The sequence below is a fragment of the Leishmania martiniquensis genome, chromosome 29, assembly GCF_017916325.1.
Source record: "Leishmania martiniquensis isolate LSCM1 chromosome 29, whole genome shotgun sequence".
Lineage (NCBI taxonomy): Eukaryota > Euglenozoa > Kinetoplastea > Trypanosomatida > Trypanosomatidae > Leishmania > Leishmania martiniquensis.
The window spans coordinates 1080213-1094903 of record NC_090164.1 but is presented as its reverse complement, the minus strand read 5'-3'; the positions used below and the strand labels follow the sequence as shown (position 1 = coordinate 1094903).

General features: G+C 58.9%; 4 protein-coding genes across 4 annotated transcripts; all 4 read right to left on the bottom strand.

Annotated features, from left to right (window-relative positions):
* Positions 1-282: 282 nt before the first annotated feature.
* LSCM1_04547 (uncharacterized protein) lies at positions 283-2379 on the bottom strand (the record flags this gene model as incomplete). Its single annotated transcript, XM_067322051.1, has 1 exon — positions 283-2379. One exon carries the CDS (start codon positions 2377-2379, stop codon positions 283-285), a length of 2097 nt encoding a protein of 698 aa, XP_067177146.1.
* A 2230-nt stretch (positions 2380-4609) lies between these two features.
* LSCM1_04546 (uncharacterized protein) lies at positions 4610-6949 on the bottom strand (the record flags this gene model as incomplete). Its single annotated transcript, XM_067322050.1, has 1 exon — positions 4610-6949. The coding sequence occupies one exon, from the start codon at positions 6947-6949 to the stop codon at positions 4610-4612; it is 2340 nt and encodes a 779-aa protein (XP_067177145.1).
* A 3201-nt stretch (positions 6950-10150) lies between these two features.
* LSCM1_04545 (uncharacterized protein) lies at positions 10151-11674 on the bottom strand (the record flags this gene model as incomplete). Its single annotated transcript, XM_067322049.1, has 1 exon — positions 10151-11674. The coding sequence occupies one exon, from the start codon at positions 11672-11674 to the stop codon at positions 10151-10153; it is 1524 nt and encodes a 507-aa protein (XP_067177144.1).
* Positions 11675-13560: 1886 nt separating this feature from the next.
* On the bottom strand, positions 13561-14583 carry LSCM1_04544 (uncharacterized protein; the record flags this gene model as incomplete). The annotated part of the gene is made up of 1 exon (XM_067322048.1): positions 13561-14583. The coding sequence occupies one exon, from the start codon at positions 14581-14583 to the stop codon at positions 13561-13563; it is 1023 nt and encodes a 340-aa protein (XP_067177143.1).
* Positions 14584-14691: the final 108 nt, after the last annotated feature.

Genomic DNA, 14691 nt, shown 5'->3' with positions numbered 1-14691 from the left:
CGGCGCAACAGTGTTGCGAAGGTTCAACAAGCGCTAGCGCATTCGCCACCTACAACGCGGTGGCAGCTGTCAACAGCGGGCGTCCCCTCCGCGACCGGTGACAAGACGAAGCCGAAAGGAACATACCAGCACATGCGCAGGGGTCACGCAGCGAAAAAAAAGAGGGGGAGCTTCTGCTCCTCTTCAATGCAAATAGTCGCAAAGAAGTAACGACTCGCGCTTCTATCCTCTCCTCTGCCCCCACGCACACAGACACACACACCTCAGAAGGCACTGTCTGACTCAGCGCAGCCGCTCCGACAGCTTCACAGCCTCTTTATGTATCGCAGTGTTCGGGTACGGAATGACAAAGCGGTCCCCTGCCGAGGCGACAACGGCGTCGCCGTCGAGAAGATCGTGAAGCTCAACCACCTCCGCACCCGAGGCGTCAAAAAGGAGGCTCACCTTTTTGCCATCCCGCCACTGAAGTTCACGGGTGATGACCGTCTTGAGAGCCCCAAGCGTCTTGTATGTCGGGCGCACCGTGATGGTGCGGTAGATGTTGTCGTCGTAGAGGCCGTTCTCGTAGACACGAATGTGGATCGGCTTCGCTGACGCCACTGGCGGAGGTGCGATGCGTTTGCGTCCTGTCACGGCATTCGGCTGCTTCGAAAGAGGAGTTGCTTTCTTTACAGGAGAGGCAGGGGCAGAAAAGGGCAGACCTCCGGTATTAGCGCTACTGGAGGATGCAGCAGAAGCGGCCGCTGTCCTTGTAGCGGCTGAGGTGGGGTTGTTGCTTGCAGCCTTGGTCGCGCGGCCTGAGGTGTGACGCGCATCGCCCACAGCGGCGAAGGGCGATGTGACGCCCTCCGGCTTGTAGGCACACCCCGCGGTAGCCACCAGTCTCATGCCACTGTGCACAGCACCAGCCGACTTGATCTCCACGCCCTTTTCTGTAAAGAGGCGGGTCGCTGTCAGGCGCTGCTTGTCCCAACGCAGCTTGCGATTGATGGCAGCGAAGACTGCGAACATGGTGGTGCACTGCGCCTGCAGGAAGATGCGGAGCGGCTCGGACAGCTTACCGCCGGGCGCGGAGAGACCGACAATCCAGCACAACCTTGTGCCTGAAATTTTTGCGCCGGCAAGCTGGCCCTGCTCGAGGATTGCGACCTCATCACCGGTGTCAGACAACCTCTGCTTTCGAGTCACAGGGGTCTCATGCCCGGGCACCGCTGTGGCTTCGGCCGCATTGCCAAACTCCACCTCGACTCCATCCGTCGCCGCGGTCGCCTCCTCCGACTCACCCATGTCGAACAAAGAGGAGTCTGGAGTCGGACGAAGGTCCGGTATGCCCTCCGAGTCCGCAGCGGCACTGGCGCGGCGTGGTAAGCCGTTCTCCGCAAACGACATGGGCGACCCCAAGCCGTCTTCAGCACCACTGCCCACGGTCGCTGCCGACAGAATACTCGGCTGCGCTTGGTCCGCTACTGCCGTCGCTAGGACCGACCCAGCATGCACAAGGTGCAAAGGCCGGCACGACCCGCGAGGAGGCTCTTTTTTCACCACCGCCCGAGCCGCTGGAACAACCGCAGTCGGCCTCTTCCGCGCCTCACTAGTTGACTTCTTCACCGGCAGCTCGGCCGCAGGTGATGAGGCCGACGCGGCGGAGGCGGAGATAGACGAGGACCCTCGCGTCGGTGTAGGCGCCACGCGCTTTGCAGAGGCGCCGCGCACCTCTGGAAAAACGGGTGGTGGGGGTGGTACTGACGAAACCGCCACCGGTATCGCACCCCCGCTTGATGAAGCAGAGGGCCGACGATGCGGCATGGATAGTTGGGCCCACCCCGGCAGTGCTTCTGCCTTCGGTGGGGGTGGTGTCGAGGGCACTACCACCTCACTCAATGACCCCGTCACTTCCTCCCGCGGGTCGGAGTGCCGAGCAGCGGCACGTCCCGTGACCCCTGAGCCTGCGTCATCGCTTTTCTGCCCAAGATCGAGGCATTCAACATAGAACACCTTTGTGACGCCGTCCGCGAAGCGCAGCGCCACGGCCGGCTTTCCCCCATAGGATCGCATCACATCCACCACACACCCTTTCTCACCGAGGTACACTGGCTTCAGGGGATCAGCGGGGATGTAGCCGCGGTCTGCGCGGTGCAGCGCGTCGATGTCATCCTTGACACGAACCGTTGCTCCTACAGAGACGGTCACGCCATTCACCGTCAAACTCTGTTCTTTCTCCGCCTCGGCCTTCTGCTGTGCCAAAGCGGCAATCTCCGCCGCTGACAGCTCCGGGTGATCGTCGGCCAACACGTCGAAAGCGGCCAGCTCGCGCGCACGAGTTTCGCGTAGCTGTTGTAATCGCACTGCGATCTCTAACTGTCGTGCCGTGCCCCACATGGTCGATGACAGATCCCCTGACTACCGCTTAGAGAGGAGAAACGGAGGAAGCAGATGATGAACAACAGCAAGCGGTAAAAAAGAGTCTGACACCGACAGGCGTACGGAGGGTAAATAAATACGATTCGGCGAGGAGTGACAGCGAAACAGCAAACCTAAAAGCGGAGAGAGGAGAGAAACACCGTTGCGCCTATGACTCGTATTCAACTCGAAGACAAAGACGAATTACATAAGCGAATATATATATATATATGTATGTATGTATACAACAATGAATATACATATATATGCGTGTGTGTGTTCAGACAGCTGCCTTAGCATAAGCTACTCGACTTTGCAGTGACGTCGTCAGCGGCGGGTGGCGACTCGTCTTCCGGTGCGCGGAAGTGTATGTGTGTGCGCGTGCAGTGCGATCAAGAAGCCGGCGGGCGAGGAAGAGAGCAAAGACGTGAGCGCGCAGCGTCACGGAGGAGGAAAAGGCGATGGAAGAGAGGGAAAGTGAGAGCGGCGCACGCTCAAGCGGGTCTCCATGCGTGCGCATGCCGTAGGGAGGGCAGCGCAGCGCGCGCAGAAAAAGCTAGTGGGCGCGCGTCACACTGGCTAGAAGGGCCATGTGCAGGGCCCGCATGGGAGGAGCGAGAGAGCAACTTCGCCGTGCTGCCTTTCGCGCCGCGATGCAAAGTGAGCTGCACGACCAAAAGAGAGCAGCCGCAGCGGCCGGCATCCGACGCACCACTCGCAGCGTCACAGGAAAAATTCAGAGGCCCACCTGCGAAAGAGGTGCGGAGGAGCACCCCATTTCAGGCGCCCTCACGACATCGGCCCCTCTACGCAAGGCACAGCACGCTCTTGCGCTTAGTTCGTATTACACCGCGAGACGTCTCTGAAAACATGTCGCATCCCCATCTCAACACGCGCAGCGCTTGGGGAAGAGGCCCATCGGCACAGGCACCGATACACACACACATACACACGTTAACAAGGCACATACGCACACACACGGCGCACTGTGGCCTCTGTCGCACTCACAACGCTTTTCGCTCAGCAGCATCATTCCTTCCTTTTTTGCCCCTTTTTCTTTTCGCAACGGCTCCGCTCTACGCCACCCTGCAGGCCACCAAACCTCCACCTCGCACCGCCCCCGGCCCACCGCGCCCCGTGCCGGCAAGCAGCCGTAGGGACACGCGCTGCAGCGGTGTCGTCCACTCAGTCGCTTCGGCACGGCCTCCGCCTCCAGCTCCACGCGCCGCCCGCCGCGCGGCATCCCCTCACATCCGTCGGCAGTGCGAGCGCCGGGTGCGATGCGCCCTTGCGTCACGCCAGCTCCTGGCGCATCATGTAAGTGAACCAAGCGCCCTCACGGCCGCGAGCCGCTCCGACCTCATGCCACTCAGCACCTGACCCCCGGCACCAGCCGAGATGAGCCGCGCTTGCGCCCCCACATCGTGGGGGTCGGGCCCCTCTCACCACCAGTAGCAGTGGCTCCGCACTGGGCAGGGAAGATGACAGGGGGAGGTAGGGAGGGGGGCTGCTCGGCTTCCCCACACACAAACAGAGAGAGAGAGATAGTAGGGCGCACGGGCCCCCCTTGGGATACAACAGGCGGCGACCGGTGTGTTCCCCCGTGCCAGGACACATGACGGGTGCTCACACGGCACCAGAGGACGAGAGCGAAAGGATACGCAACTCCGAGCGCAAAGCCCCTGCACCGCCGGAAAGAAAAAGGATAAGCCACACCAGAGGGAAAGCGATGTGCTCCCTCGCCTCACACCTCGCAGAAGACGAGAGAGAGCGTTGTTTGTTTTGTCTGTAACGCTGCGGGGAAGGGCTGCTGAAGGGTTCATCGAAATCGACGAATGCGGGGGCGGAGAGGCGATGCGATGGAAGAGCGAAGCTGACCTTTCGGTAGGAGGCGGCAGATGGGCGCGCGGGCGCCGCGATAAGACACCGGGAAAAAGAGGGGAGGTAATTCCACAAAGGAGCCACGCGCCATTCTCGCAGAGGCAACGGCTCAAGGACGTCTTTTCTGTCCACCACCTGACGCTCTTTCTACCATTAATGTCGCTTACCGAGGGTGCTGCTCACAAGCCCTCAGCGGGAGCTCAGAATGGCAGAGGGAAGGGAACAAGGGTGAAGAGAAGGTTGGGTTCAAAGAGCGGCAGCGAGCCGGTCAACTGCGCACGCAGTGATGACTGAATGAATCGGCTGCACTCGTACGAGGGAAGGAGCTTTACTGCTTGAGCGACGGAAAGGTGAAGCTAAGATTCGATGGAGTACCCAACGGCCCTGTCGACCTGGGATTGGTGGGAAACGGCTTGGCCGCGGTCTCGGATGCGGATGCAGTTGCCCCGAACGGCGACGCCCCCCCAAATGCGAACTGGCGTCCTAACGGCGGTTTTGCGCCGGCGGCGTTCAGACGGAATGAAAACGCACCGCTGCCACCACCCGTTGCGGAGCTATCGGCCTTAGCTTCTCTGTCATGACCCTTGTCGTCGCTGTCCGCGTTGGGTGCGAACCCGCTGTCGTCTGAAATGACGGCCGGCGGGCCCAGTTTCACAAACGAGCTTGCCTTAGCGGCACCAAAGGCGGGGGCTGTAGACGCAGGTGATGCCTCGGCAGTCTTGGCTGAGAAAGAGAAGGGGTTGGCAGGAGCACCAGTAGACAGCGACGACGTCGCGCCGAATGTGGGCTTCGCGCCGATAGGGCTGAAGCTAAAGGGGGCCTTTGCTGGCGCCGCGCTTTCCGAAGAAGTCTTTGTGCCTCTCTCGTCGTCGCTGTCCGCGTTGGGCGCGAACCCGCTGTCGTCTGAAATGACGGCCGGCGGGCCCGGTTTCACAAATGAGCTTGCCTTAGCGGCACCAAAGGCGGGGGCTGTAGACGCAGGTGATGCCTCGGCAGTCTTGGCTGAGAAAGAGAAGGGGTTGGCAGGAGCACCAGTAGACAGCGACGACGTCGCGCCGAATGTGGGCTTCGCGCCGATAGGGCTGAAGCTAAAGGGGGCCTTTGCTGGCGCCGCGCTTTCCGAAGAAGTCTTTGTGCCTCTCTCGTCGTCGCTGTCCGCGTTGGGCGCGAACCCGCTGTCGTCTGAAATGACGGCCGGCGGGCCCGGTTTCACAAATGAGCTTGCCTTAGCGGCACCAAAGGCGGGGGCTGTAGACGCAGGTGATGCCTCGGCAGTCTTGGCTGAGAAAGAGAAGGGGTTGGCAGGAGCACCAGTAGACAGCGACGACGTCGCGCCGAATGTGGGCTTCGCGCCGATAGGGCTGAAGCTAAAGGGGGCCTTTGCTGGCGCCGCGCTTTCCGAAGAAGTCTTTGTGCCTCTCTCGTCGTCGCTGTCCGCGTTGGGCGCGAACCCGCTGTCGTCTGAAATGACGGCCGGCGGGCCCGGTTTCACAAATGAGCTTGCCTTAGCGGCACCAAAGGCGGGGGCTGTAGCCGCACGACCAGAATGCTTAGGAGCCGCGGCTGCGGGCTTTGAGCCAAAGACGAATGCGTTGGGAGCTGCAGTGGCAGCGGGGGTGGTGGTAGCGCCACCAAAGAGAGGCGCCCTCGGGGCGGGCGTATCGGCAAGTGAGACGGCCGACTTGGCAGGTGCAGTGCCCACATCGCCGTTAGGTGCGTCGGCTTTTCCTGAAAGTCTCGCTGGAGCACGCGGCATGATGGGCACCGTCGAGGGGTTCTCCTGCGAGCCAGCTTGGATGGCCGACGGAGCACCGCCCAAGCAGGCCTGCGGTGCGTCGGTGTAGGCAGTTCTTTTTTGTGCCTTACGCTCACGAGATTCCGTGGGAGCTGCCGGAGCTGCTAGACGCGGGCGCTTGGCATGATCCGTCACGCTAGAAGGGGCAGCAAGGAGACTCACCCGGGGTTGGGAAGCGGGGGAGACGCGGCATGTCGTGGCCTGGTCCAAATTAGCGAACACCAGTGGATAGATGCTGCGCTCGGGCGCTGCAAAGTACTGGTTCACCGTGATCTGGCACTGCGGCGCCTCTCGCACTGGAGGGGGCATGGGTGGCGGGTCGCGCGCCTGTGGTGCCCGTTCCGAGACCGTAACGTGCGGCGGTGGCAGCTGATGTGAGAACGCGCTGCGTCGCGACTGGCGAAGCTCGACGGTGTCGGCTACGTGCGCCTCGCTACACCGCTGCCGGGCGACAGCGCAGCTTTGGGCAAGCGTCGCGGAAGGGAGCTGGGGTGTATTAGGAGGTGCCATCGGGGAGGAAAGCGCCTTCACAGGAGGGTAGTTGTCCTTTGACGCGCTAGCCTCCCCGTCTGTCCTCGCACGCAGCACGTCGAGCACCCCACTGACGGTGTCGTAGGCGAGGCTGGCAATGCGGCGTACGTAGCGCCAGCCTTCACCCGAGGCGTTGGCGTCATATAGCGCGGAAGACGACTGCGCATCCCACGAGTGACTGGAGGGAGTCGCCAATGCGCTCTCGGCTGAGCGGGGTGCAGCTGCACGAAGGTCACGAAAAGACTCGTCGGCGCCGTTAAAGTCTATGTGAGGCATCGAACGAGTGCCACTTGAGCCGTTACTGTTGCCAGCCGGCCGCACGCGAATGCGATTACGGTGCATGCGGCAGAGATCAAGATCGGGTGAGCGGCAGATTGGGTTGGGCAGGAAATGAGGCAGACAGCGCGCCTCCCTGCTTGAAAACGTATGTGCGTACGTATAGATGAAGAAGGACTGCCTCTTTTGTCCTCAGCGGGCGCTGACAAGCTCGCAAAGCTTTTGAGAGAGCACCACGGCCACGGGAAGGAGAGCTCACCACCTGCAGCAGCTGCGCTGGAGAGACAAGGTGAAGACGCAAGAAAGGAAGGAAATGGATGGTGCGAAAAGTTACCATCACAGGGAGATCGCGCGTGCAGCCCTATGGGGAAAAAAAAGCACAGTATTGCCAACGTTGTCTTCGATGCTATAAGTTTCCTATCCCTGTGGAGGAGAGTTGTGGCAGCAGTGGTGTGAGGAAAGCGGCGCGACAGGCAGGGCCAAGGTGATTAGAGGCCGACAGCGAGGAAGGGAAGGGAACCCGGAGGCGCACAGCAGGCCAAAAAGCAAAGAGCAAGAGATAGTCGCGCGGAGAGGGAGAGATGTAAGACGCACATGCACCAGTGAAGGTGGGCCACTTGTGCCCCTTTCGCCCTTGGCGAGAACGTAAAGATGCAGGGCCACCGTGGGCCGCTGGGAGCGTCGAGTGCGGCGAGCCATGCGAGTAGGGGGAAGGGGGAGGGGCCAGAGGATCCACAGCGTTGAATGACCACCAAACGCTTAATAGTCACGGCAGTAAACCCATCTGCGTCATTAGGGGAAAGCAGCGAGAAAAGGGCCGATCAAATCTTTGGGCGATGCGTGCTTGTCTGGGAGAGGTGATAAACGGCGTCGCTGAGGGAGAAAGTGATGAAGCGGCCTCAGGTCGTGCCGCTTATCCTGAGAACCTCTCACTCTTCGCTTTTTTTCTTCGGCCATGCCTGCCGCAGCGCAGCCCCTCTCCCCCTCTGTCTCTTCCTGTTCACGCAGCTCCTTCTCCACGTTTTTTCCTTTCCTTCAGTTTTTGGGATGATGCGACGCCCCGTTTGGTTTTGGCAAGTTTTTTTTTCTTGTCGCTGATGTTGCAGTGGCGGTTTCATTCACGCAAGCGGCGACATCTGTCAGATACACAAAAAAAAGAGAGAAATCAAGGAAAAAAGGGGGCACGTGTACAACGGGCACACACACAGACACACAAACAGATAGATAGAGACGCTCAGACACACGCGCATGCGTTTATACACGCAATCGTTTCTACACGCAAAGGCGCACACACAAAGAAAGCAAAACAGGGTAAGAGACACGCGAGCATACATAAAGTATGTACGTATGTTTGCGTACGTATGCATGCTTGTGTACAAGCGTCGCCCACAAGGGACAAACAGGTCGAGAGGAGAGGACCAGAACAAAAAAAAAGATGCACTGGGGATGGGTGGGAGGTGAAGAAGGGTTGGGCAATAGAACGAGCGGCACTCCACTATGACGAAATCTCCGCTTCTTCTCTTTTCGAAGAAAAAGATGCCATACCGCGATTCGCCATTGCCTCTCTCTCCTTCTTTCACGTATCTCTTAGCCCTGCCGAGATCTCCCCAGTCGAGCCGCCAACATCCCCAAAGAGTCCAACGTCACGAAAAAAGCAAATTGACGGGTTACGTGCACGCTGGACTGCCGTCTGACCACCGATCCATCGCATGAAAAAAATCACGTCAACTGTGAAAAGAAAACACCCGAGAAATGGAGGGAGTAAAGGAACGGAAAAAGGGGTCGAACAGTACGGAAGCGATAACGCACGAAAAGAGAGACCGTGCGATGCCGCGCTCAGCCGTTGCCGTCTTCACCACCGTACCCACAACATCACTCAGGGGGGGAGATGGCACAGGGCAAAGGTATGTGTGTTGGTGAGAGTGTGTGTGGGGGGTGGGGGCGTGGAGGGAGGAAGGGAAGGGGTCACTTGAAGCTTCACAGCCCCTTTATACATCGCTTTCGCCGCGGCAGCTAGTATATCTCGTCGCGGTAGTATACGCATCCGATACAGAGAGAGAGGCAGTCCCTTCAAGTGCGCTACAGCGTGCTAAAAAGGAAAAACTAAAAACAAAAAGAGAGAACTCGTCCTCTTTTCGTACGGAGTGACGGCGGCTACTCGTTGCCGCTGCTGCGGTGTCCTCAAACAGAGATGACAGCGAAGAAAAAAAAGACGCATCAGCACAGTACCGTTTTCGACGTCCCTTTTTTCGGTTCCGTTTTTGTGCATACGAAAGAGCGCTGAGGTGTGCGGTGTGCGAAATGGGCCAAAGTGTATCGCAAGAAAGTCGCTTGGGCTTTTTTTTGCTGCTTCGTTGAAATCTCCGGCGATGTGTGGCGTCTGTTCGCTTGTCTCGCTCCTCCTCTCCTCCCCCCGTCCCTTGCGTATACCCCCCTGCCCCATGAGCCCGCTTGCCCTCTTCCCTTCCCTTTGCACCTCGCGAAATTCTCTCACCGCCTTCCCCCCAGCGCACACTAGAGCCCTCAGACGCAGCTTGGTGACTGGTGGCAAGCAGCCGCGAAAACGGAGGAAACCTTTGAAGAGCGATTAAGCACATGCAGTCACACACATGGAGACAGTGGGAAGGGAGGGGCAACTGAACACAGAGCAGAGCAGAAAGGGAGAACGACAGTCACCTGAGGGGAAGGGGGGAGGGAGGAACGCACAGCAACGAAGCGGGCAGGTGGGTGGAGGAAGGGAGGGGGGCTAAAAGACCCGAGAGAGTTACTGTATACCAGGGTGCACCCGCACCCACAGAAATGAGGGGGAGGGGGGAGGGGCTGGCAGCAACAGCGACGAAGGCACTGCGGTAAACAATGCGAAAAAGAAAAACGACACGAAAAGAGAAGCAAAAAAGGCACCACAGCGAAAACAAACAGTAACAGTATCCGCACAGCATACTGTCGCCCACAAGAAGCCATCCACATCAGCGCCTACATAACGACACAACTCTGCCCCACCAGCTGCGTTTGATGGTGTAAGCAGAAAGGAGGTGCATGGGAGCACTATGCATCTCGCTTACACCCGGAGAGCGCGTGGAGCCGGAATCGCGTCGCCCAGAGCCGCGCATCTCCACAGGTGACAAGAGTCGAGACGCACAGCTAAAAAAAAAGCAAGTGGAAGACGCGCCATATCGCGGCCCTCCTTCCTCTCCTGTTCTTTGTGCCCTACAGCTTTAGAGCGAAACCACCGCGCCACGTGCAAAGCTCGTGCGTGGCTATTTTCACCTAAGCGCTCATGACCTTCTGCTTCCCCTCCCAGACCGCCAGCTTTGTGATGGCGTTCGAGTTGTGCGCAAACTGCGATCCGACAAGCTCGATCAGCTCGTGCAGCATCTCCGCGTTGGAGAGGCCGCTCATCATGCAAGAGTTGTACATCTCGACAGCGCGATCCAGCAGCTCGGTGCCCATCTCCTTCTCCAAGTGACTACGCACATCGGAGGCCAGCACCGTCTGCCCGCTTGCCAGTGTAATCGTCTCCACTTGTGAAACGCTGTCGGTGGGGCCATCACCAAACTCCTCCGGGTGACCGCCAAGGTTTGACTTGCCAACAATATCCTTACTTTGCCGGACCATGGCCTTTTTCTGTGCAATGTAGTCGCCGTCATCATCCACGTCGGGATGGGCCGCCGGTTCAGACGCCGCTGCACTTGTTGAGACACTTTTTTCCTCTGCCGCCTGCTTTGCCAGCATCGCCTTCATCTTGTCGCGGTCCATGCCGCGCAGCATAGCCATCTGCTCGCGCTCGCTGAGCTGAGGCTTCACCGGCTCGTGCGGCAGCTGTGTCGCTGCCGCTGACTTCGACGCCGGCGACTTCTCTTGCTTTTCGCGTTCCCTAAGCTGCTTTTCCTCGAAATCGTTGCGGTCCTTCTCCACCTGGCGAGCCAGGTCCTCACTGAAGCTGCGCAAGGTGCTTTGCACGTAAGAGCTCTCTAGGATGCGGTTGATGCTGGGGCGCTGCATGTAGTTCACCTGCAGAAGGCTAGCACACAAGGAGCGCATCTCCACCGGAATTGTGGAAGGGATCGGGTCGTAGCTACCCGCTAAGATCTTCCTGAGGAGGTCCTTCAGCGTCTTGGCGTTGAAGGGGCGGTGCAGGGTGAGGGTCTCATAGAAGACGACGCCGAGGGCCCACACATCGCTCTTGTTGTTGTATGGCTTGCTTTGGCAGAGCTCCGGTGAGAAGTAGTAGGGGGTGCCGCACACCGTCTTGGCGCACGCCATTGTGTTCTGCAGGACAGTCGAAATACCAAAGTCACCGAGTTTCACCACGTTCTTGGAGGTAAGGAAGATGTTAGCCGTCTTGAGGTCTCGATGAAGGATGTGGTTGTCGTGCAGGTACTTGAGTGCCATGCAGATCTGGAGAAACCAGAACATTGCCAAGTTCGGGTCGAACGGCTGCGGCTTCTCCTGCTTCTTCGCCTCCTTGATGCGGGAGCTCAGGTCGCCGCCGTCGGCGTATTCCATGATGATAAAAATGAGGGTGCCATCTTCGAAGTGCTCGTGGTAGCGAATGATGTTCGGGTGGTCGACAGCGGCTAAAATGCGGATCTCGTTCTGCACGTCACGCCGCTCCTTTGACGTCATTGAGACAGAGTCGATCGCTTTGGCCACGTAGCGCTTGCCATCCGACTTGGAGCGGACGAGCACAGCTTCACCGAAGCTGCCTTTGCCGATCGACTTGATGCGGCGATACTTGCTGCAAAACACCTCGCTCTCAAGCGCTCGCGTCTCGTCGGCTGCTTGCGCCATTTTTTTTTCTGTGCGAGTGAATAAAGGAGCTCTCCAATGTGTTCTGAAGCTGCTCCTAGCAGAGCCTGTTGTGTATTTCGTCGCAGAGAAGGGGGCCGGCGTGCGGGTGCGAGGGGAAGGAGGAGAGGAGGAGGAGGGGGAAGGGGGGCGGACGTGTATGAAAGGACACCTCTGATTCGGGTGCGGATTTGCTTTTGTGTATGGGCAGGCGTGTATGTGCGTTCAGCACGCGCGGAGGTGCAGAGAGGAAGGGGAGGGAGGAAGGGGGGAGGGTATTGCCGAGGATGTGCCTGGACGCGCAGCGAGAGGAGCTTGAGTGCGACAACGCTAAACCACAAGAGAACGTCGGGGAAACGTAAAAAAAAGAGTGGCTCGAAACAGAAAGCCCTTAACGTATGGGTGTGCGTGTGGGGAAAAAATGCGCCCAGAAGTGCAGACAGTGAGTCGTCGCCACAGCAACAGAAGCAAACGTGAGACACGTAAAAAGGTGCAGGGCCACGTGAAAAAAAAAGAGAGTGCGCGCGCATAGCCACGTGTGAGTGTGTGCACAGAGACACACAAGCATGGCATGTAAAGGCGACAAGATATTCGTGGAGACAAGGCAGGGGAGAGAGGACAGAAAGAGATGGATAAAGAAAGGCAATGCGAGTGGGGAGATTGCAGTCGAGGCGTGGCTAACGAGCCGCAATGCTAAGCGCATGGCCGCGCGATCGCCAGCAGCACGCTCAAAGTTTGCTCGTAGGTCCATACCGCGTTTCTTTCATGGCCCACTTTGACATGCGTCCGTAGGCGATGGGAAAGCCTCTGACCGGGCCAGCAGTGAAAGCCCAACATGGAAGTAGACGGAAAAAAGAATTCAAGACGAGTGACTCGATGAAGAACTGCTTTCCCGTCCCGTGCGTTGATCCGATTGTTCGTGCATTGGCGAGTGCCGTCGACGAGGAGACATCGGGTACAAAACGGCACGCCACAGCAGATGAGGCCTCAATGGAAGGCGATGCCTGGTGGAGAGGAGGGGGGTATGTCGAGAGCACAGAAGCCTGAAGGAAAGAAAGGGCCGTCCGCACCATCTGCAGTACAAAGAAAAGCCAAAGGAGGGAAGAACAAGAGAAGTGGAGGCGTAAGCGGTGCGGAGGGGAGTAAAGTTGAGGTTGGGGGTGCAGCCGAAGCGACCCGTCAAAGCGCAAGCGACAGAGAGGGAGCGAGGACACGACAAAAAAAAACGACTCAGTTAAACTCCCCCCTTAACCCCTTCCTCTCCCCGTTTGACCTCTTTTTACGCGAAGTCTCTTCTGTACATGCGAAAGGACCTGGCAAAAAAAAAACAGGAGAAAGGGTGGGGGTAGGACGCTGCTCGAAGCGGGCAAGGGCGAGCGCCCCTTTCCTACCGGTGATAAGAGTGGTGGAGTGGGAAGGGAGGGGAAGGGAAGGGGAGGTCGTGTACATTCGCGCGACGAGAGTGATGACTCTCAAGAGCAAAGAGCAGCGTTCTCAACATGAATACAGCAGCAAAAGAGTTCGGAGTCATCAGGGCCGGGCATGGCCCACCACCAGCCATGCTGCCTTCTCCTTCATCCAACAAACAGAGAAGACAGGAAGAGAGAGAGGACGAGCGCGGGAGGCCTGGCTGATTCGGCAGTGTGAGATGGTACGCTGTCGTTGCGGCCCGTCACCCCGCCGTCCAATCTGCCCTATCTTCCAATCACAGGGCTGACCACAGGATTGGAAAGAACAGAAGGGCCCTGCGCACCTCCCCCTGCCCCCTGGCGAAGGCGAGCGGAGGAGACGCAGCGCCGCAAGCAACAGAGCGTGTCTACTCGCGCGCCCGAAGCAGGTCTGAGTAGGACAATTTTAGTAGGCTCCAGCAACGGCACCAACCGAGACGCTCAGTAGAACCGACGAAGGCACGAAGACACTACAGACGTCTTCCCGAAGGAGTTCGGTTTCCACACATCCACCCTCTTGGGCTTCCGAGCAGCCTCTTCCTTCTCTTTTTGTGCCTGCTTGCGCAAGGCGTTCTTGGATGGTTGCATCTCATCCGGATGCGCCCACACGTTGGGGAACGGGTTCAGACACCCCTGCTCGCCGGACCGGTTGGCAGAACCGCAGAAGGCGCGCGCATGAACGAGCGTAGGGGCAGCTGCGGCTTCTTTCTTGGCCTTACGCTTCTCGGCAGCACTATCCGCCGGGGCCTCGTAGGCCGCATAGACCCCAGACACGCCCGTATTGGGCAATTCGTCAATGTAGGAGTGGCTCACGCCGGGAATGTGAAACGGTGGCCCTAACGCTTTTGGTGCGGGGCCCTGCTTACGCTCCTTGCGTGCCCTCTCTGCCTCCGCAGCGGCGTAGTCGTTTTTCCAGTTGTCGTTGTACGTCGGGTTGCTCAGCAGCAGTCCCGGGTAGCCGTAGGTGCCCTTCTTGGCGGGGTTCGTCTTGATGTTGGGCAGGTGCGTCGGTGTTTCCTCCTCCTTGGGCTTTGCTGCCCTCTTCTTCTTCGACTTCCCATCATCCCACGGCTCCGTCATATACTCGTACGGTCGATTCTGAAAGCAGCCGTAGTAGCTGCCCGGGCCGGTGCTCTTCTCCGGATACGATGAGTAGCGGAACTCTTTGTCGGAGATGGGCTTCGAATCCTTCTTTGGGGCCGCGGCGGCTGACCACTTCTTCTCGTCGTAGTCCACCGGCTTACCCCCGTTCTGCTCCGAGGAGGCGAGGGTGAGGAACTTCTTTTCGAAGAAGGCGTCAGGATGCTGGCCGGGTGGCACGCGGCCCCCGACGGTCATGTTCTTGCCCAAATATCTTGACGGAATCGCGTCATACTTTTCGTAGGGGTCCGTCTTTCGAGGGTCCGGGTCGGAGGAGAGGTACGGCGGGTCTTGAAAGAGACCACCATAGGCGGTGTCCGTCATGTCGGTCGCTGCAGGTACCTGTCGAGTGGAGCCTGACGACGCAGGGGTTGGGGGGAGAGAGGGGAGGGGGGGCAGAGAGACCTGAAGAGCAAACGGGAAGTTCGCAGA